Consider the following 22,628-nt stretch of genomic DNA (forward strand, 5'->3'; position numbering starts at 1 on the left):
ATGATAATCCTGCGCTGAATTATTGTCCTGCGGAAGTTAGCATTGCTGTTGAGTCTCTCTGGTTCTTGGCTGCATGCAGTCTCACTCCTTTGCGCCAACTCTCACTATGTCTACTATGTCTCTCTGTCCACTCTGGCTTTTAATCACTTCATTCATGCATTCATGCATTCATGCATTCATGCATTCAGTCAGTCATTCATTCATTTGTTCATTCGTTCATTTGTTCATTTGTTCATTCATTCATTCAATCTTTTAACCACATGAACCCTATAGCGTCCCTTTTCTGGGACGTAGGCAATGTAAAATAGCTGATCTTCAACTTCACAACGAGCAACGCGTTTTGAGCTTGTAGAGCGGTTATTTTGGGTGAAGAGCCCCGGGGGACAGCGGTGAACAATTGGGTTGGAAAAAAAGTAGATAAAGCTAATAAGACTTTGGTAGAGGTATGAGTTGTGTGGTTATGCCATGACGCAACCATGACGCAACTCCAAATATCGGTGAGATGTTGATACACTTTTTGGGATTTTTTATAAATAGATTTGACTATTTGAGGATCCTGATCCACAGATCTAGTCTGTATCTTCTTCCTAATTCAAATAGTAGAATCAATTTGAAATAGGCTTACTTTAATTAAAACAATTAAAATGCTGTGTTGCTGTGTTCACAGAATCTGCTTTGCTTGCTTTCCTTTATGTGCTGAAAGAGTGACTTTGAGAGCCGTTTCACCGTGCGATGTAAGTCATTAAAGTCAATGAGGAGGTTATTTTGTGAATCAACTGAGCAACTATTGATAGATATCTCTGCAATATTTGGAGTAAAGTCATGGCAAGGTAACTACACAACCCAAACTTCTACCAAAGTTATCTTCAAAGTGCAGCACGGTTGCAGTAACATTCCAGCGTTCCTGAAGCTGATGTGTGGACCAGAATGCTAATTGCGTGGTGTGGATCAGAGGCAAGCTCATTTGCGTACATGTTATCAGAAATCATTGATGTGGTCTGAAATTGAAAGGTCAGTGTACTTGACCACATCCCCCCCACAGCTTGAGGTCTCGACGGGAGATAAAAAGATAAAAGAGTGTTGGCAGCCTTTTAATATCACTACCAAGAGGCTGATGAAAAAATATTGGGTTAGACTTAGAGGTTCTTCCTTGGCCTACTGGGAGTGTGCGTGCAAAGTTTCACACCGAGCTGTGCTGGGGATTAGCTGTTCACACACACACACACACACACACACACACACACACACACACACACACACACACACATAAACAAGCAGACAAACACATAGGTGGACAGGGGCGAGATACAATAACATTTTAAAACAGGATATTTACTCACGAGCGTTTGGGGGCCCACCTGTCAGATGGGTGGGCCACGTGTCTTTTCAGAGTGTGTTATTTTAATGATCAATAAATCAATTGTGTTGCTGCTTATATCAATGGGACTACTTCAAGTTCCACAGGTTGGGAACAAGCCCCCAGAACCGCGGTAGAACAGTGAAACTGCCGTCGCCTGGTGGTCAAATCTGGGATTGCAAGACGCCCACATTTAAAACACTGCTGCGCGCGCGTCTACCGTTTGAAACCCTACTGTGCATACTTCTATCGTCTGAAACGTTACTGCGTCTGCTCTGTTGGCTCCAACGTTGGAGCAAATCCAGGAAGTAGAGATACTTCCGGGTGCTTTGTGCGCTTGTGAGCAAGTTTCATTGAAATTAATAGGTGGGGGCGGGGCCGTCCGCCCTCTAGATATATTATAACTCTATGGTTGGAAATCACTGACTTAGAGCCATGAAACAGTAGTGCAGTATGTGATTGCCAGTTGTACATTGACTCTGCTATCTCCCTCCCCTCCCCTTTCCCCCTCTTTCTCTCTCCCTCTCATACCCATCCATTGTCTACCTCAGTGCTTCTCAACCTTTTCAGGCCGTGACCCCCCAAAATTATCATATTTTAACTGGGGACCCCCCACCCTGACAAGCATTTGGAATGTAGGAGTTGAGGCATTCAATTTAGATCGACTCGTTTCCACAGATAAATACAGAAGAGTACAGAATAGAGCTTGTAGATCAGCTATTTTCAAAATGTTTACAATTTGGCCAATGTTTCACCAGAGGTATTAAACAAGTCTTAAAAGTCCTTATATTGTCACTTCACTGTCATCTGGGGACCCCCCCCCCAAAAAAATCATGTGGGGTCCCGAACCACTAAGACTCTACCTCTCTCTATCTGTCCCTGAGATTGCTGACATTCAAAATGTCTCTGTAATCCACAAAGTCTAATTGTTAATTCACTGTGTCAGTTATGTTTGTATCACCACTCAATCATCCAGTGAGCAGTCCTCTCACCGCATTAACCAAAACAAAAAAACTGTTGTTAACAGTATGTAAAGTTGTAGATAGTTAATTATGGCACAATATTATCAGCAAATATCCTCTCCTTTTTCAATACAAGCAATTGAGCACATGCAGGGCCAATCCAACAGCCTGTTTGTTGAGGAAACAACAACTGTACATCTAATCTAATTAATCTCAACCTTTGGAAACGTTTTTCTTTTTTTTTGTATGTTCTCTTTGACAAGCTTATTTAATTAGATGTTCTCCCTGTCTCTGCTACCTCCCCCTCATTTTTCTTCTTCTCCTCCCTTTCTGGAAAACAACAAAATGATGGATCTTACAAAACTAATTTCACCCACCTGTGAACCAGCGCTGTGACAAGAAAGTTGTTTCCGATTAGATTCTTTACGAGAGAGTATGAATGGAACCAAATGGAGCCTTACCCTTTCGCATCTCTTGAGAGTGTACGGATGGACCGAACGGACCCATAAGGGTCCTTCTGTACACTCTGAGAGTTAAATTAGCGCTCTCCGGAATTCACAGTGTAGGTCCTAGCTATCTCCAGCAGTGGCTTTTCAGCCAGCCAGAAGCTCTGACATGCTTATCTTGACTGTAGCACAAGAGGAATCGTCGTGTTGCAGGAGTCCTCCTGACAGCTGGATTGTCTCCAGCTGACTGGCCAGTGAGCAGTGTGTACAATGATGTGTTTCTGTCTGAACCCCCAATCAATGAGCTGTCTCCTCACACATGCACTACTGTATACTCTGGGAAACAAAGTAGTGCACTGGGAAACTGTGTGTGTGTGTGTGTGTGTGTGTGTGTGTGTGTGTGTGTGTGTGTGTGTGTGTGTGTGTGTGTGTGTGTGTGTGTGTGTGTGTGTGTGTGTGTGTGTGTGTGTGTGTGTGAGAGATGTAACTCATTATGTGTCACTATATATTTGCACATACGTGAAATTTGTCCTCTGCATTTTACCCATCCTATAATCATTAGGAGCAGTGAGCAGCCACTGTGTGGCGCTCTGTGTGTGTGTGTGTGTGTGTGTGTGTGTGTGTGTGTGTGTGTGTGTGTGTGTGTGTGTGTGTGTGTGTGTGTGTGTGTGTGTGTGTGTGTGTGCGTTCGTGTGCATGTATAGACAGACAGACAGACAGACAGACAGCGTTATCTATGTCATCCTCTCTTATACTATCACCCACATACACCCAGACACCGCTGTCTGTCTCTTTCTCTCTCTCTCTCTCTCTCTCTCTCTCTCTCTGATAGCTTTAAATTCTCCATTAAAAACAGCTCACTGTCTGTCGTGTCAAATATAAATTAAACCAATAGAGAGATGAAACTTCTTATTACAAAAATATTAAAGGGTTTATTCAGAGAAGATATCTTACAAGTGTCGGAAATTCTTCGAGATAGCTTCCAGATTTCTGAGAGTGCAGAGATTTATACACGTTTTTTGTGATAAACGGTGGTTCCTCCTCCGATGGCGTCATCGCCATACCAGCTCTGGGTCCCATCTCGCTTTGTCTCCTTGGCAACCAGGGTTGTGGTGACTTCAACACTGTAAACAATCTCCATCTAATTGTTGACACCGAGAAGGAGGCCAGCTAGACCAGTGGTTCTCAAACTGGGGTCCGGGGACCCCCAGGGGTCCTTGAGGAGTTACATGACTGTAACTCTGAGAATGTACAAATTCTCAGAGTTACAAAATGGATTTGGTTCCATCTGTACACGTTCAGAGTTAGGATTTCATAGTATAGATTCGGTTCCCATGGAGATAGCAAATGGTATGAAATGGGTGTCCGTGGCGGCGTGGCCTAATGCTTATTAAACTGGGGGTCCTTGAAATTAAAAAGTTTGAGAACCACTGGGCTAGACAACAACAATCCAGACAGGCACTGACTGGGAGGCACAGGCAACTCGACTATACTGACAGTACATACAAATGAAATATATATATCAAATCTCTCTCTCTCTCTCTCTCTCTGTCTCTCTCTCTGTCTGTCTGTCTGTCGCTCTCTCTCTCTCTCTCTCTCTGTCTCTCTCTCTGTCTGTCTGTCGCTCTCTCTCTCTCTCGCTCTCTCTCTCTCTCTCTATGCAAGATACTGTACTATGGAAACTGTCATCTCTAACCAAGCCTATTGCTAATGAATGACCTAAACTAAACCCTGTCTTTGGCAGATTTGAATCACAAGATAATTATGTTAAGTGCACTTAGACTGACATGCCTACTACTTGAGTCACAAGTGTCATCACTGTCGAAGAAGTGTGTGTGTGTGTGTGTGTGTGTGTGTGTGTGTGTGTGTGTGTGTGTGTGTGTGTGTGTGTGTGTGTGTGTGTGTGTGTGTGTGTGTGTGTGTGTGTGTGTGTGTGTGTGTGTGTGTGTGTGTGTGTGTGTGTGTGTGTGTGTGTGTGTGCGTGCGTGCGTGCGTGCGTGCGTGCGTGCGTGTGTGCATTTGTACTTTATGTGTTAATTGGCAACTGCAGATTGGATTCTGATTATGGCTTCGCACCTCAGTCAAAGGTGGAGAGACGGCACGTAACACCTTGTGGGGGTGTTTGAACATTGTGTCACAGATGACAGTCACAGACAATGCTGTTTCTAAAATTAATCATACTGTAGTGTGCTCTCTCTCTATCTCCTATAACAGTGTCTAGCCATCAAACACATAAAGGCAGGGCTCTTCAAAGTTTTTCAGTCCAAGGACCCCTATAGCTTAGAGAGAGATGAAGCAGGCACCCCCACTACATATTGTATAACATTGTGTTGCAGACAGATTAAACTTTTTCATCTCCAAATAGTTTCATGTTCATGTGTATTTTCTGACATTTAACCACTTAAACCGTCTATGCTTAGTAAACTTGACCTTTCACTCTGTACTTCGTCTGCTTTTTTTCCACTCACCAAACCTCTTTGCCGAATATAGCCGATCTATAAGCACACAACGTGTTGTGAGCTTGTAGATTGGCTATTTTTGGCTAAAGTTCTCCTTAGAATAGGGATGCTAGGGTTCAAGTGGTTAATGTAAAAAAAATCCTATCACACACAAGATTTTTCAAAAATGTTTCAAGATATGCTATTTTTTAAAAGCAAGGCCTACATGGGGAGTTGTGTCATGATCCAAGGAATCCAGGGAGAAAAAAATATTTTCATTGTACGACCTATAGCCTACGGTTCAAGAGTTAAGGTAAAGGGCCAAAACGTGAATTGGCCTGTGATAGCGCCAATTTGGAAAAAAAAAACAGAGGTCCTTACTTTGCCTACTGGGAGTGTGCGTCCAAAGTTTCAAGCCAATCGGTCCAGCAGTGCCTGAGATTAGCCGTTCACAGAGAGACAGACGGACTCACAGGAGTGAAAACATAATCCCTCGTCTTCGGCCAATACGGCCTGTTGGCGGGGATAACAAGCAACAAGGTGGACATTTTCCCTCTACGGAGCACATCTTTCTGCATCAGATCTGCTAAACTTGAAAATGTTTGGCTGTAATTACACCACGCCAAATAGTAGGGACACCAGGTTGAAAATTGTAAAATTGTTTAATTGATCATTTTCTTTTCTTTGTTTTAATGCGATGTTCGGTGAAAGACACGGCTTCAGTACAATGTGTAAGTGTTAGAGCAGGCCTCAGTGTGTGGGTTGTTGGGTATTTTGCCTATAGTCTATTTGCTTCTGTAGTTGCTAGTTCAAGTATCTCAGTCTTAATGGGGATATTGATTTCATGTGCGTTCTCTAATGTGTTTGCTTTTTTTTGTTTGATTTTCTTTTGCTATGATTTGGTATGCTATATTATATATGTTTTCTTATTACTATGGTTTGGTTTATTAATTGTTCATGTTCAAAATGGTTTTAATTTACCGGGTTGTCATGCACTCGCGTGCAGCCTCCAACTTGGTGATTGATTGATTTTTCATGTGTAATTAATTACTTATTGCACTCTATTAACTGCTATGCACCCACACGCATGTAGCATGTTAAGTGTTTAACTACTAGGCTGCCAAAATAAGGTTGACCTTTATTAATTCCGCAGGGGGGGGATTCAGTTTCAGCTTCACCCAGCTGATGGCTGCTCAGAGGTCAAGATGAGCCCTCGGGGGGGAGGCTTGTTAGGGGTTAAGTGTCTTGCTCAGGGAAACTTCGACACTGAGCACAGACCTCTCTACCCACTCACGCTATGACTGCCAGTAAAGATCCTTAGACCTGTATGTGCCGAGAATAAATAACCTCCGGCTTGAAGAAATACTTCTTGCGCTTCTAGAGTTACTCATAGTCTGAAATAATAGTTTATATAATTTCTGAAACAAAACAGGATAGTATTCAAATCATTTGTTTCCCTTATGCACACCTTATTCAGAGTATACAGCCCTCCCATTTGTGCCGTTCTTGCTTCTCGCATAACTTATGATCGTTCATGCTTGGCCTTTTCATTTTTTGGCATTTAGTCAAGGCTGTGTGCCTGCTTTGGCTTAGTGCTGGTGTTTTGAAAGCTGTCATGTAAATGAGGCTGGCTACACTTAAACCCTCTAGACTTAGTTAAACGGAGGTGAGTTGGCTCTGTACTTGGCATGATATTTTCCCTTACACAACCTCCCTTCGCCAAAAAATAGGCGATATATAAGCTATATGCGTTGTGAGCTTGTAGATCGCCAATTTTTGGCTAATGTGCTCTCAGAATATGGAAGCTGAGGTTCAAGTAGTTGATGGGAAGAAACAGGACATTTGATTCGTAAAACATTTAACCACTTAAGCCCTATAAATGCTTCTTTACAATAAAAAGCATAAGCAGTATTATTATAACAGATCTACAAACACACAACGCGTCACATTGCGTGAGCTTGTGGATCAGGTATTTTATTTTATTTTTCTCCATCAAGCCTGCCTATGTGAAATATAGCCCCAGGGATGGTGTCAGGAGAGTGAACGCCCACACTCTTTGGTTTGGTTGTTTGTTATTTTCAGCCACCAGGGGTTGGCCTCTGGCTGGATCCTCTGCCTGTCTCAACCATCATGGCCGGTGGGGGGGAGTAAAGACAGCCAAGCAATCTGCCTCAGACTGCTCCATAGGTTCTGTACTTTGTTGCTGTCATGCAGAAACCTCTTATCTCCATATGTTAACTTTTTATTTTTTTGTTTTGTTTTTGTAAATGAGTGCCCTACTTCGTCATACTACAGTGTCACACAAGAGTTGCAAAAGCAGCCGATCTACAAGCTCAAAACGCATCGCAATGTGACGCACCTTGAGCTTTGTAATTCGGCTGTTTTTGCTATTTCTTTATTTGGATCCTGAAAAGTAACAGGAAACAGTAAAATCCTGGACATAATGTGGTTTCCACTCGACAGCAACTATTTCTGATGCGCCCCATCCTTGAAAAGTACTGTCATCTTTCATCTTGCATCTTTCTAAACATTACCAAAAAATATATATATTAAAATGAAGAGTTTTTTTGTTTTTTTTGCATCTAGTGGATTTATTCATGCACTCTTCCAGGCACAAACTAACTAAACATAAACCAAGACAACTTACAACTAGGCCTACTATGAGGCTTCTAATAAAAACTGCAGTTTTAAATAACATATTCAACTCCTTTGAACACTGTTTCAGAGACGCGTCTGCTCGACTGGTCTGCACGTATGTATTATTTAGCAGGGCTGACTGATGTTTCGACGTGCGTCTTCCTCAGAGTCAACCCGTTTGACTCTGAGGAAGATGCAAGTCGAAACGCCAGTCACCCCTGCTAAATAATAAATAGGTGCTCCAGTGTTTTATTTGGGTAGTCTCTCCTGCAGTGCCGAGGTATTATTCTCTCTGATTAAAGTTGTCCCTCCACCGACGAGCCCACCTTCAACTGGCTGAAGCGTGTTTGACTTCTCTTTGTACCTATATATATATCCATACATGCATGCATTCAGTACATGTATGGAGCTGGAATTTAACCAAGGACATGACAATTACTGTCCATACAGTTGTCTGAGAGCGACCCATTTGTCCTGCAAACCTTATTATCTTCGCTGTCAGCCGGTACCCTTGTATGTCCAAAACCGTCCGTTAATTATATTTTTTGTTTTCATCATTTCATATGAAAGTAGAGAGTCATAGCTACAAAATTAGACAATTCTTATTCAGATCGACTCCATAGTTTCGGAACTAAACCTTATGGAATTGAATTTGAAAACACAGCAGAGAAATAGTCATTGACACTTTCTATTCGGGGAGGCTACTACACTGTCCCATGGTACATTGTGTGAACGGAGGTGTGAAATTATGTTGTCTCCATCTGGGTTCTCTGTCTCATTCCATTGTCATGAGTTGTGTGTGTGTGTCCGCCCCACACACCCATACACACACACACACACACACACACACACACACACACACACACACACACACACACACACACACACACACACACACACACACACACACACACACACACACACACACACACACACACACACACACACACACACACACACCTCGTAGTAGCGACAACCCAATGCCAAAAATCCAATCCCAATCAAGACTATAGTCTATATGGCATTGGTTCTCAAAGTGGGGTCCGGGGACCCCCAGGGGTACTTGAGGGGGTTCCAGGGGGTCCATGGCTAAATGATAGATTAGGCACCAAATGGACCCTTATGGGTCTGTAACTCTGAGAGTGTACAAATGGAACCAAATGGACCCGTTAGGGTCCATTTGGTTCCATTTTTACACTCTCAGAGTTAAATTAACATTGGTTTTACAATATGAATTGGGGTCCCAGAGATAGAAATGCCATTAAATGGGGGTCCGTAGCCTAATGCATATCAAACTGGGGGTCCTTGAAATTAAAATGGTTGAGAATCACTGCTATTGAGCCGTAAAAAATCTTCTCTTATGGGGGTCCCTGGCATATCTTTTCAAATGGGGGTCTGCGGGCTAATACGTGTCAATTTGGGGGTCCTTTACATGAAATAGTTTGAGAACCACTGCTATATGGGGCGGCAGTGGTTCAGGGGTAGAGTGGCTGGTAGAGCGGCCGGATGGGAACCGTAAGGTTCCCAGTTCGATCCCGGGCTCCCCCAGAGTTAATGTCGAAGTGTCCTTGAGCAAGACTCTGAACCCCTAATTGCTCCCGAGGATTAGGCTGGTGCCTTGCATGGTTTCCTCCACCATGTGTGTGTGAATGGGTGAATGTAATGCACAATCTATGTAAAGCGCTTTGGATAAAAGCGCTATATGAATGCACTATTTACCATTTACCATTTTAGTCACAAATAATGAAAATGGCCGATCTTCAAGCGACGCAGTGTGAGCTTGTAGATCAGCTATCTTTGGCTCATTATCATTATTTTCAGAATGGGGGGGTCTCTGGCTCAATATAAATATTTTCAGATGGGGCGTCCGCAGTCAATTTTTTTTTTTTGCCATTAACTTGACATCACAATGTTAGAGAACCATGGAAGAACATTGTCCTATAGAGACAACCCCTTCTAATGAGTTTAAACCCATTAAAACCGGGAAAGCATCTGTGCCTTTTTTCGATTTTAGCGTTCGCTATTCAAAAATAGCAGATCTACAAGCTCACAGAGCGTCACTTAGTGCCACACTGCGAGCTTGTACATCCGCTATTTTTGAACATTTTTGAAAAATCTTGAAAGTGTTTGAAAAATGATGAATAACTTCTTTCTCTTCTGGCACAAAACATTTTCAGATGGGGATCCGTGGCCAAATACAATCAATTTGGGCGTCCTTGGCACAAAAAAGTGTTAGAACTACTGATTTAGAGACTTCCGGTATGGCACCAGCAGGAGCGGCTGTGTAAGTCGAGAGCTCCCAGACAAGGTCTATTTTATTCCCCTAATTTTCAATATACCCTGAGTTAAAAACACAAAATGAACGGGGATGACCGAAGAAAGAACAGTAATAATAGGGGTAAATCATCCCAAAGACAGGAAAGAAGTGAAAGACGGACAAGAGACGACAATCACGACGCCAACGCGGAAAAGAACCAGGACGCCATGTCGGGCCTACAAGCTAGTATGAGTGCAATACATGCTGACATTAAAGCCATCCGGACCGATGTTAAACGCGAGCTAAACGACTTCAAAGACTCTTTTACCAAACAAATAAGCAAAGATCTAACAGATTTCAGAGAGGAGGTCAACAGCAAGCTTAACACACTAGTCTCCGACATAAAAGAAACGGCAAGCAACGTGGAGGAACTCCAAATAAGGGTATCAGAAACAGAGGAGTGGGGCACTGAAGCCAAGGAAGTAATATGCATGCTCGTAGAAGAACAAGAAAGAATGCAAACAAAATTAACAGAAGTCGAGATGCACGCCCGTAGAGTTAATTTACGCTTATATAATGTACCAGAAGAAGCAGAAGGGACCAACATGATGGAGTTTATTAACGATTTCATTAAAACAGAGTTGGCCCTCGACATGGATCTTGGCATAATACGTTGTCACAGATCACTCGCCGCTAAACCACCACCTACTTCTAACCCCCGCTCGATAGTAATGTGCTTTATGGACGGGAGGATTAAAGAACTGGTGCGTAGTACCGCATGGAAAATGAAAACTGTTCTTCTAAATGGGAAAAGAGTGTACTTCGACAATGACTATCCACCGGAGATACAGAAGAAAAGAATGGCATATGCCCCGCTCCGTCTGGTTCTGAAAAACAAAGGTATCACCTTCCACACCCCACCACCGGCGAAACTACGAGTCTTTTATGATGGTGCGGGACTCCCCAGCATCACCTACAACAGCGCGGAGGAGGCGAGAGAGGATTTGAAGAAGAAGGGGCTAATGGCGGCCGGCGACGGCGAGGAACAACAACCCTCAACCTCATCTACCACCGCAGACAGCTTGGCGAGGCTACAGGAGAAAACGTGGATAAAGGTGGGCAGATCGAGCCGCCGTGGGAGAGCAGCACAACGGGAGAGAGTGGCACGGAGGCTTCAGGAGTTCCGCCACATCGCGACGGCGACACCACCGGACGACATCGCAACGGCGACACCATCGAACGGCACCGCGACGGCAACACCACCGGACGACACCGCGACGGCAACACCACCGGACGGTACCGCAACGGCGGCACCACTGGACGGCAGTCACGGCACCGCATCGGCGACACCATCGGACGGCACCGCAACGGACGAAGACGGCGAAGAGGAGGAGTAAAACGTCTTTTTTTTTTTTTTTGTTTTGTCTCTTTTTTCTTTCTCCCTTTTTTGTGAATGAAAACCTCCGACATGGTAAGATCAATCCACACTGTCTAACGAATAGTTAATGTAAAAATGGATATACACCATTGAGGAAAGGTCAGTAGGAACTTGGAAATGCTTTTGTCTTGTTGTATTAAGACTATTATTTTTTTCGTCTTTTTTTTTTCTCCTTTTTCCTCCCCTTTTTTTTAAGACTATTGTTATTAGTATTATGCAGAGCAGAACGACGCTATTTCTTTGTCTCTTTTTTTCTTTCTCTCCTTTTTCTTTTTCTTCCTTTTTTGTCAATGAAAACCACCAACGTGGTAAGACCATCCCATAACTGTCTTAACGAATAATTAATGTAAGAATGGATATATAACAGTGAGAAAAGGACAATTAGGGCCTTGGAAACGTTTTTGTTTTGTCTATTAAGAATATTATTATTATTATTTTAAAAACCTGATTAAATAACAGTATTGTTCTGAGATATTTACCCTAAACCAAACATTTAAAAAAGACACAGACCTTTTGTCTGGGAAGCCAAGAGCTCCACCTAGTGTCATGTGCACTGAATTACTGGATTACAGCAATCAGTTGGCACATCAAAGGCCCTCTGTAGCACAGGGGTTCTCCTTTACATCTGAGGTATTGCTTATTGAAGAAACCTCGATTTTGGAAGTTATTTCTTTTGTAAGTTTATTTTTATTTTTACTTTTTATTTCTATATTTCATGATACTGTAAATAGTTATGTTGAAAGGTTAAGGTCTACTTGGGTTTGCATTGAAAAAATATTGTACTACATTAGATGGCGCAACAAGAATATAAAATAATTACACTCAATGTACATGGGCTACAGAATCCAGTTAAAAGAAGCAAAATAATAACTAAGATGAAAAGAGAGAACCAGCAAATCATTTTTTGGCAAGAAACACATATGTTAAAAAATGAACACGAAAAATTGAAAAAAATGGGATTTAAAAATACATTCTATTCATCCTACACCAAGGGAAATGCAAGAGGGGTTGCAATACTTATTTCAAACAAAGTGACTTTTCAACCCACCACACAAATAGCTGACAAAGATGGACGCTATATTTTAGTCAAGGGGATACTGGACTCTAAAGAAGTAACATTACTTAACGTTTACAGACCACCGGGACCAGACAAACTATTAATCAAGAACATTTTTGGGTTGATTGCTACTGAAGTTACAGGCTTACTTATTACAGCAGGGGACTGGAATATTCAATTACAGGTTAAAGACTCTTCAAACCCTCGAAAAAAAGTTAACCCGGAATCACTGTACGTAAAAAAGCTACTTAAAGAGACAGGCATGTTTGATGTGTGGAGGGATCTCAACCCAACAGCAAAACAATTTACTTATTTTTCTTATCCACATGGGGTCCACAGTAGACTTGACTATTTTTTTATGTTTAATACAGAAAGAGGATTATAGATTGTAACATAGGGGTCAAAGATGTGTCTGATCACGCAGGTGTTTACTTAAGGCTTAACCTGGATGTTCAACCTAAAAACACAGTATGGAGACTTAACACAAGTCTCCTAAATAACCCCCAATGTCAGGAATATGTTAAAAAAGAAATAAAGGATTACTTAGAATTTAACGACAATGAAGAAATAACACCTAGTGTTCTATTGGATTCATCAAAATGTGTGATGAGAGGAAAATTAATAATGTGGTCTTCTAGACACAAAAAATTACAACAGAAACAGGTGTCTGACTTAACAAACAAACTGGAAAATTTGGAACAAGAACATGTGGACTCAAACGACCCCCATATATTAGAACAAATAAATGCAACAAAACAAAAACTAAATAAGATACTAGATAAACAAGTAGAAATCAAACTTAAATACGTAAAACAAAGGTACTATGAAAATGGGCCTAAAGCAAAAAAAATGCTGGCATGGAAACTACAGAAAGAACAGACTGAAAGATCCATTTTTAAAATCAAAGACCCAGATACCAACGGGTTGAGTTACACTACAGAGGAAATACAGCATTCATTCGAAAAATATTATAAGAAATTATATACACAGCCTGAAGCAGCACCACCTACCCTTGTACAACATTTTTTGGAATCCCTGGACTTACCATCAATAGGTATAGAACAAAATAAGGGGTTAACTCAGGACATAACAACAACAGAAATCAATGATGCTATATCCAGACTGAAGACCAATAAAATGCCAGGGGGAGACGGTTTTCCGGCCGAATGGTATAAATCATTTAGAGACTCACTGACACCTATGCTTGAAAAATGTTTTAACTACGTCCTTCAGGGCGGGGAGACACCTGTGTCTTGGAGACAAGCTATAATATCTGTGATTCCAAAGGTGGGCAAAGACAGGACAGAATGCAGTTCTTATAGACCTATTTCTGTACTGAACATAGACTACAGACTGTTCGCCTCAATAATGGCAAAACGGCTTGAAAACATACTCCCAGACCTAATTGACACGGACCAAACCGGTTTTATAAAAAATAGGCAAACACAGGACAATGTCAGACGTGCCTTGTTTTTGATAGAAGGCATGAGCAAAAGTAATGAAAAGTTCTTAGCTATTAGCTTAGATGCGGAAAAAGCTTTTGATTCTTGTCGCTGGGAATTCTTATACATGATACTTCAACGCCTTGGTTTTGACGAAAAAATTATAAATTGCCTAAAAACTTTATACTACCAACCAACTGCCAGAGTTAAAATAAACGGCAGTCTATCAGGAGTAATCAACCTGGAACGGGGATGCCGTCAAGGTTGTAACTTAAGCCCCGCCCTCTTTGCGCTATTTATAGAAGCACTAGCTCAGACAATAAGAGAAGATGACTCCATATCGGGGGTCTCACTTAACGGTAAAGAACACAAGATATGCCTTTACGCGGACGACGTGTTGGTCACACTTTCCGATCCTGATACCAGTCTACCAAAACTCATGACCTGTCTTGAAGAATATGGTTCATACTCTGGATACAAACTAAATGTAAACAAAACTCAAACCCTTTCCTTTAATTACTCACCCCACGAGAATATACGTAAAAAATATAACTTCAAATGGAACTCAGATGTTGTTAAATATTTGGGCATTAATATACCAAAAGATCTAGTCAACATTTATAAAGAAAACTATGACTCAATCACAAAAGAAATACAAAAGGATTTGGACAGATGGGTACCGGTGATATTTGGTATGTATGACCGAATAGAGACCATAAAAATGAACATTTTGCCACGATTGTTATTCCTATTTCAATCTCTACCTGTGGAAATCCCAAAGAAACAATTTGATAACTGGAATTGGATGATCTCCAGGTTCATTTGGAGAGGTCGGAAACCTAGGGTACGTTTCAAAACTTTACAACTACCGAAGGATAAGGGAGGCATGTCACTTCCTTGCCTGGAAGATTATTATAAAGCGGCACAACTAAGATACCTAGTCTGTTGGTGCAATAATGAATATGAAGCAAGATGGAAAGACATAGAATTGGACCAACTGAATATCCCTCTCCAGGCCATACTGGGTGATAAAACTCTCATGAAGCAGCACACAAAAGAAATAAGCAATTGGACAAAGGTTCCCCTAAATATCTGGTTCAAAGAATGCAAAGTCCAAAAAATAGAAAGAGAGGCACGTTTATTAAAATGGGTGGCGTATGATAAAGACTTTACACCAGCACGGCTGGATTCTAGGTTTAAACGTTGGAATCGGTATGGTATTACAGCATACTGTCTGATCTCATCCAGTACAGGCTTGGAAAGCTTCCAATATCTCATTGATAACCACAACCTAGAAAAACAGGACTTCTACAGATATTTGCAGTTAAGGCATCATTTTGACAAAAACATAATGGCTGTGGGAAACAAAACAGACCTCATCAATATTTTCATTGATGCCTACAAAGGCAACACCACCAAAAAACTGGTATCAAGAATATATTCAGGTATACAGACAGCTAGGAACCACTCCACTTCCTATGTTAAACTTAAATGGGAAAAAGAAGCAGGCATAACCTTAACAGAGGAGGAATGGCTGAATATATGTGATATGATAACCACCACCACTAGTTCCGGCCTTTGGAGGGAGTTCTCATGGAAGACCATGATTAGGTTCTTTATTACCCCAAGGAGAAAATACTTACAAAATGGTACACCAGAATCGGGGAATTGTTGGAGAGACTGCAATAATACAATGGCTGACCACTTCCATATATTCTGGGACTGTCCAGTAACCCAAAACTACTGGCTTGAGATTGTATCAGATATTAACGCAATAATGGGTTCTGAGCTTGAATGTACTTTTACCAAAATTTACCTGAGTAACATACCACCCGAATTTAGCACCGCAGACAAGTACCTTCTCAAAATATTATTGGTGGCCAGTAAGAAGGCTATAACCAGGAGGTGGCTCGACAAAAACCCACCAACAAAGGGGGAGTGGATAGCCATTGTACAGAACATATACGAAATGGAGAAACTCACATATTCTGTAAGACTCCATATGGATACTTTTTGTAAATACTGGTTAAAATGGATATTACATATGAAAATAGTTCTGTGAAAGACCTGTAAAGAAGTGGGGTTTTTTGAATGTATATCTGTATGTATGTACAAGTATGTGAATCTGTACTATGCGTGGGGATACCTTGCTTGATTTAATACCTCTATGTTATATACTTTTTATTTTTGTACACTTTACTGCTTGTTTTTTATTTCTATGTATATCTCTCAACGAAAGGACTGAAGTTGCTTCAAATAAGGATCCCTCTCATTTCATCTGGACTGAATAGCCCTTAACATGAGAATGTTAACTTTGCCAGAAATGTACTCATTTAATTTAATGTATATGTGATGCCCAACATGACCTAACCTGCCCTAAGAAAAAGAAAATAAAAAGAAAGTTTAAAAAAAAAAAAAAAAAAAAAGAACTACTGATTTAGTGGAAGGCATTCGTAGAATCGGCCTCAGATCTTAATGGGTTAAGTCGTTTCTGTCTGGTCGCAGGTGCACTCTGCCATCATGCAGGACAAATGGACTGAAGAAGTCATCTGTCACTGCTGCCATTGATTCTTTTCTTTAAGTAATTCAATGTGATCTTATTCAGTCAGGGTCTGTTTTGTGTCTGCTCGCTTTATGTTGTCACTGCTGGCTGTAGTCAATGCTGCTCTTAATTCACTCCTCCGAGGCAGTGGTGGGGAGTCATTTAAACCGAGTATGTTTGCTCAAGTTCTGTACTTCTGAATTTAATTAGTTTGAGGTACTTTTAACCCATTAAGACCTGAGGCCGATTCTACAAATGCCTTCTAAACCAGTGGTTCTCAAACGTTTCCATGCCAAGGACCCCCGAATTGATATGTATATGTAATTATTAAAAAATGTTCAAACACTTTCAAGATCTTTCTAAAAATGTTCAAAAATAGCAGATGTACAAGCTCGCAGCACGGCACGAAGTGACGCACTCTGAGCTTCTAGATCTGCTATTTTTGAATAGCATAACGCTAAAATCTAAAATGACAGATGCTTTCCATTTTAATGGGTTAAGCTCTCCCTGCTGTTATGAACAAACTCTTGAAATGTGTTATTTTCTATCAATTACACACCCCATGAAGCCTTAAATTCATGGAGATTTTTTTGTTTTTGTTGCATTCCTAAGCCAATAATTAGTAGGAGTCTCAATTGAGTCTCCTACTGAGCAGCCACCCGGTGGAAAAAGATGGCTTCACAATCATTTTAACCACTTTAACCATCATTTATACTTTGGCTATTGAAAATAGCAGATATATACAAGCTCATGGCAAGTTTTTATAGTATAGTTTGTTGATTACTTTTGATGCAGTAATGGTATTTTTGTCTTTCTTTTTTGTCTTTCTTTTGAAGTATTGAAAAGGTCTTAAAAGTCCTTAAAAAATCGTGTTGGGACCCCCCTTGGGGTCCCCGACACACAGGTTGAGAACCACTGCAGTATGTGATATAACTCGTTTTCCTCTCCCCCTGCTGTGTGTTTGCTGTGCAGATCACGGTGACGGAGACGGTGCTGTTCCTGATCCAGTACACGTCCAAAGAGTTCGACCGCTCGGAGCAGACGGTGGCCACAGGCGACTGCTGCTACCTCAACCCCCTGGTGCGCAGGACCTTCAGGTTCCTCGGTAAGGTTCGCGAGTTTTCAAGTCCCATGTGTTCTCCAAGTCAGTGGTTCTCATGCCAAGGAAGGACCGTTTTGTCCCCCCCCCCCACCCCCCCAGGAGAGAAGATTTGTGTTCAAAACAGCAAAATTCTTCAAAATTAGCAGATGTACAAGATCGCAGTGCGGCACGAAGCAACCCGCTTCAAAATTCTTAAATTCCTTCAAAATTCTTCAGAATTTTCAAAAATAGCAGATGTACAAGCTCGCAGCGCGAAATGCTGCACTGCGAGCTTATAGATCTGCTATTTTTTAATAGCCAACTTATAAAATATCGATAAAGGGGTTAAAATGTATGAACACATTTAGCTGGAGACCCCCTGGAACCCCCTCAAGGACCCCTGGGGGTCCCCGGACCCCACCTGGGAGAACCACTGCTCTAAGTGCCTCTTTTCTTAAATCGCCTCTGGGTTTGTGTATTGTACGATTGGTTTTCCATACATCTCATTATACCACATGCAAGCAGGCGATTCATAGTAATTCACAGGGGACGCTATTAGCGTTTGCCAAGATTATGTTTCTCTACTTTGGCCAGCTCGTTCATGCGTGTGCCTGTCTGGGGGGGAAAGAAGCTCTTTAGCACTAACTGCCCAGTGTCCTTATATGGCTGCGGAGCCACTGAAACAGTTTGTGGTTGGGGTGAATACTAGCATGTAACGGTTCACTCAACTCACGATACGATTCAAACATGATACTATGTTCACAATACCATTTTTTACGATTTTTTTTTTTAAACACAAAATTATTTTCCAGACAAATGATAGAAAATTCACAATACTGTGTTTTCTCTTATCCTCTTTTCAATACAGTAGTAAATGACTGAAAACTCTTTTTTTATCAATTCTCTTACAAATATCCTGTATTTTCTTCTCTTTTTTTAACACGCCCTGTGCTTTTTGCTTTGCGTTTTTTTTTGTATTAAATCGATTTAAATTGTCACCAGTTTGAATCGATTGTAATCGGTTTACAAAAAATCATTACATGCCTAGTGACTACGATCTTTGATGATCCTGCAAGCTTTGTTGGCACAGTGTTTCTTGTACGTCTCTTGGTTTTTAAGGAAGTGTCATCGGCAAAATTCACCACTAAGTTGGAGCGTATAGTGTGTCACCATGCAGTCGTAGCAGGTGTACAGGGAGTAGAGAAGGGGGGCTCAGGACACATCCTGATAGACAGATATCCATAGGGCTGTCACGATAATATGACATTTTACATGACGATCAATTGTCACACAACATGTCTTGTGTAATAATTAACGATTCAATTGTATTTTTGTCGTTGAGCACTGGAACATATGAATACAAATGACATGTTCTTTGGCATTTAGGCTTTGAAGTTTATCAGGGCACATATGGCAAATAACTTTAATATGCAAATAAAGTACTGATATATTTAATAACTTTATACTTTTAAAGAAACACGAATAGTCGATCTACAAGCTCACAGCACGTCGTATCGCGACGCATTGTGAACTTGTAGATCTGCTATTTCCACTATTTTTTTTTTGAATAAAATGCTTGAGAACATATGAACTTTTTTCAACATCGAAACGATCATTTCAAATAATTTGCGATTAGGCGATAATACAATAATTGAGACAGGCCTAGATATCGATATTTGCAGCCCTGCTTATATCACATACTTGTGAAATGCTATTTTTTCTTGGCACTCAAACTTTTATCCACTCTAACCATTTTACCCTGTTGTTGTTTCACTAGGTTTTCTTTACTCTCAGTGGGATCCTTCCCACAGGGCCCTGAGCAAAGTTCTAGACGGTTCATAAAGTAGCACAGGATCGGGAACGATTGAGCTCTAGTTTTTCTAAACCAACAGCAGTGTTTTGAAATCAATTCTTCGACAGAGAGGGAGCCAGAGTGAAGATCTAAAGAACCGGAGTGATGGGTATATTAGTAAGGACTCGAGCAGCAGCGTTCTGAATCAACTGCAGTTGCCTTGATCGATTTTTGTTTTAATGTTTAAGGAGACCATGTAAAGACAGCATTACAGCAGTGGATTCTACTGAAGATGAATGCACAAGTGTTTTACAAATCCTGCTGAGACATAAATTCTTTTAATCCTTGATGTATTCTTAAATTGATACTATAGGCTGACTTGGTAATTGTGTTTAATGTGCACACAAGGGTGGTCTGACATGGGTTTTATTTGATTAATATTACCACGTTGACGCACGGCACATAGTCGGCAGTCCCACAGGCACGCACGCGCATGTGCACACACACACACACACACACACACACACACACACACACACACACACACACACACACACACACACACACACACACACACACACACACACACACACACACACACACACCCACACACACATCCACCTTCCAAACTGCTCCTGATCAGCAGGTAGGAGCCTTGCATGGTTTCCTCCGCCGTCGGGGTGTGAATGGGTCAATGTAATGCACATTGTATGTATCAGTGAGAAAACAACACGCTAGTGCTGTTAGCTAACATACTCTGGGGATCCCGTGGCCGCGCATGCCCATACATGCATGCGCACGTGGCCACGCACGCGCAGTAACGGCGAAAACTCTGTCCGTAGAGCGTCCAAAAAACGCTAATTAACAGCTTGAATTTGGGAAAAGTGAAAAATATCGTTCCTGGGTGTCTGCACATGGTTATCATCATTGCCCGTGTGCAAGTTCAGATCAATTGCTGAACCCAGTGAGGAGAAAAACGTGTTCAGACAGACAGACAGACAGACAGACAGACAGACAGACAGATGTTTACTAAGTTATAGGAGGAAGCATAGAAGAAAGAAACTTTAGTTTAGAAAACTTACGTTTTGTCAGCCTTGCAACTTAGTTTGCAGTCTACTTATCACCTCCTTTGTTCTAACGGCTCTTTTAAATGTCACATCTCTGGCCAATAAGTCTTTTATATCTCCAGATTTTATTATGTCAAACAATAGAGACTTCTTTATGATCCCCAGCGAGTTGTGGCTGAGTCCTGATGACATAGTCCCTCTTAAGTACGACCCCCCCCCTGACTTTGCTCTTTCATCAGCCTCCTAGGCTGACAGGCCACAGCGGTAGTGTTGCTGTGTGTAGACATAATTTAAGATGTTCCTCATTCTCTCTTGGTAGCTTTTCCACCTCCAATATTCTCTGTTTTTACTTAAAGTTGTGTCTTAATTACATTTTGCTCAGCTTTTAGAATACATTTTCTGTCCCTCTTCTACTGTTTTATCAACTCATTTTTTACCCCCCTTTCAATCTTTTTAATTGTGTACAGTCTGTTATTATCGTACAGTCTGTCCATACATCTAGATCTAAACTAAGCAGATCTTATCTTATTATGTTGGTCCTTGGCACATTATTAAGGTTGGGTCTGGGTCTGCGTTATAACCACATTTATAATGCATTATAATGCACTTCTAAGGCAGTATAACACTTGTTCTAAATGTTTATAATTATGCATAGAAACTTATAACAAAGAGACTTTATAACTAAGTTATGGTAGTTATGATGTGCTGCTCGACTGAACTTATAATACATTATGACCAGCGCTGATAATATGTTATAAACGTTGTTATAAGTTGTCATTCATGATTAGAAACATTTATAACAACTGTTATAATGCCTTATAAGTGCATTAAAATGCATTTTAGATGTGAATATAATCCAATATAGACCCAACCTTTAAGTAAAGTGTTACCCTGTTTTCCCTTTTTTTTAATGGGGGTCTAGGGCTTACCTTTCCATTTGGGGGTCCTTGACACAAAGGTGTTTTAGAATCACTGCTTTAAGGGACACAGACGTGGATGCCAGTTTTTGATTTGATCAGAACCCACTCAAATATCCTTGATTCGATTGCACCTATAAACTAAGAAGTACAGTATGTGACAGGGGTCATTTTTGTTAAAATATTTTTTTTGCCACAGACATACAAAATGAGCTGCCAATAATGTTACCAGAAATCCAATCCAATCCACTTTATTTATAGAGCACATTTAAAACAACAGTGTTGAACCAAAGTGCTGTACACTCAGTAACAAAATACTAAAATAAACAAGAGCAAAAAAAACAACAGAAAATAAAACAGGACAACATTTGACACAATGCCTGGAGGAAAACAGCAGCTTCTCAATCTGGATCTAGACGCCAAGGAGAACAAGTGCGTTTTCAAACGTGATTTAAACACAGGCAGGGTTTGAGATGCTCTAACATGAGGTGGAAGCTCGTTCCACAGTGTGGGCGCTATGAAGGAAAATGATCTATCTCCCCGGGTTTTCAACTTTGTTGCTGGGACCTTAAGGAGTGACTGGTGGTCAGTAGACTTTAAGACCCTTGTAGCGTTATTGGGAGGTAGAAGCTCCGATATGTACAATGGTGCCAGCCCATTTAAAGTCTTAAAGACAAACATTAAAGTCTTAAACTGAATCCTGTAACGAACAGGGAGCCAGTGTAGGGAGGCAAGAATCGGGGAGATGTGATCATATTTCCGTGCCCCTGTTAAGAGGCAAGCGGCCGCGTTTTGAACTAACTGTAGTCGTGACAAGCAGGCTTGGCTAATGCCAACATAAAGTGCATTACAGTAGCCGAGTCGGGTTGAGATAAAATAAATGTATACTACTGGACTCCTAATGTGCCACAGTGCCCATGCCAATATGCTACAAATTTTACTATGATTGTATAAGAAAATCACTTAAAGTGAGTAGCTCACATTACAAGTACTTACGTATGAAAAGTATCTGTTGTTAAAATGTATCAAAAGTATCTGGTGTTAAAATGTATCAAAAGTTATACAAGTACAAAGAGCTTTTCACAGTACAAAGAAACACATTTGCCTGAAATGCCTCTCTCTCTCTCTCTCTCTCATCAAAGGGAGTGTTCTTCATCTACATCCAGCTACGTTTGAGTTATTTTCCAAAAAAAGA

At 41.0% G+C, this 22,628-nt stretch overlaps 1 protein-coding gene across 1 annotated transcript in view; it reads left to right on the top strand.

Moving 5' to 3' along the window:
* LOC311038960 (phospholipid phosphatase-related protein type 5-like) overlaps window positions 1-22,628 on the top strand; it is a gene marked incomplete at its 3' end in the record, with an annotated part of 127,915 nt that overhangs the window by 40,291 nt on the left and 64,996 nt on the right. Inside the window, exon 2 of the mRNA XM_084048591.1 lies at window positions 17,549-17,681. Coding sequence (XP_083904717.1) covers window positions 17,549-17,681 — 133 coding nt within the window. The remainder of the gene's footprint in view (window positions 1-17,548; window positions 17,682-22,628) is intronic.

Source organism: Gymnoscopelus microlampas (assembly GCF_963454915.1).
Source record: "Gymnoscopelus microlampas genome assembly, chromosome: 22".
In the NCBI taxonomy this organism is placed as follows: Eukaryota; Metazoa; Chordata; class Actinopteri; order Myctophiformes; family Myctophidae; genus Gymnoscopelus; species Gymnoscopelus microlampas.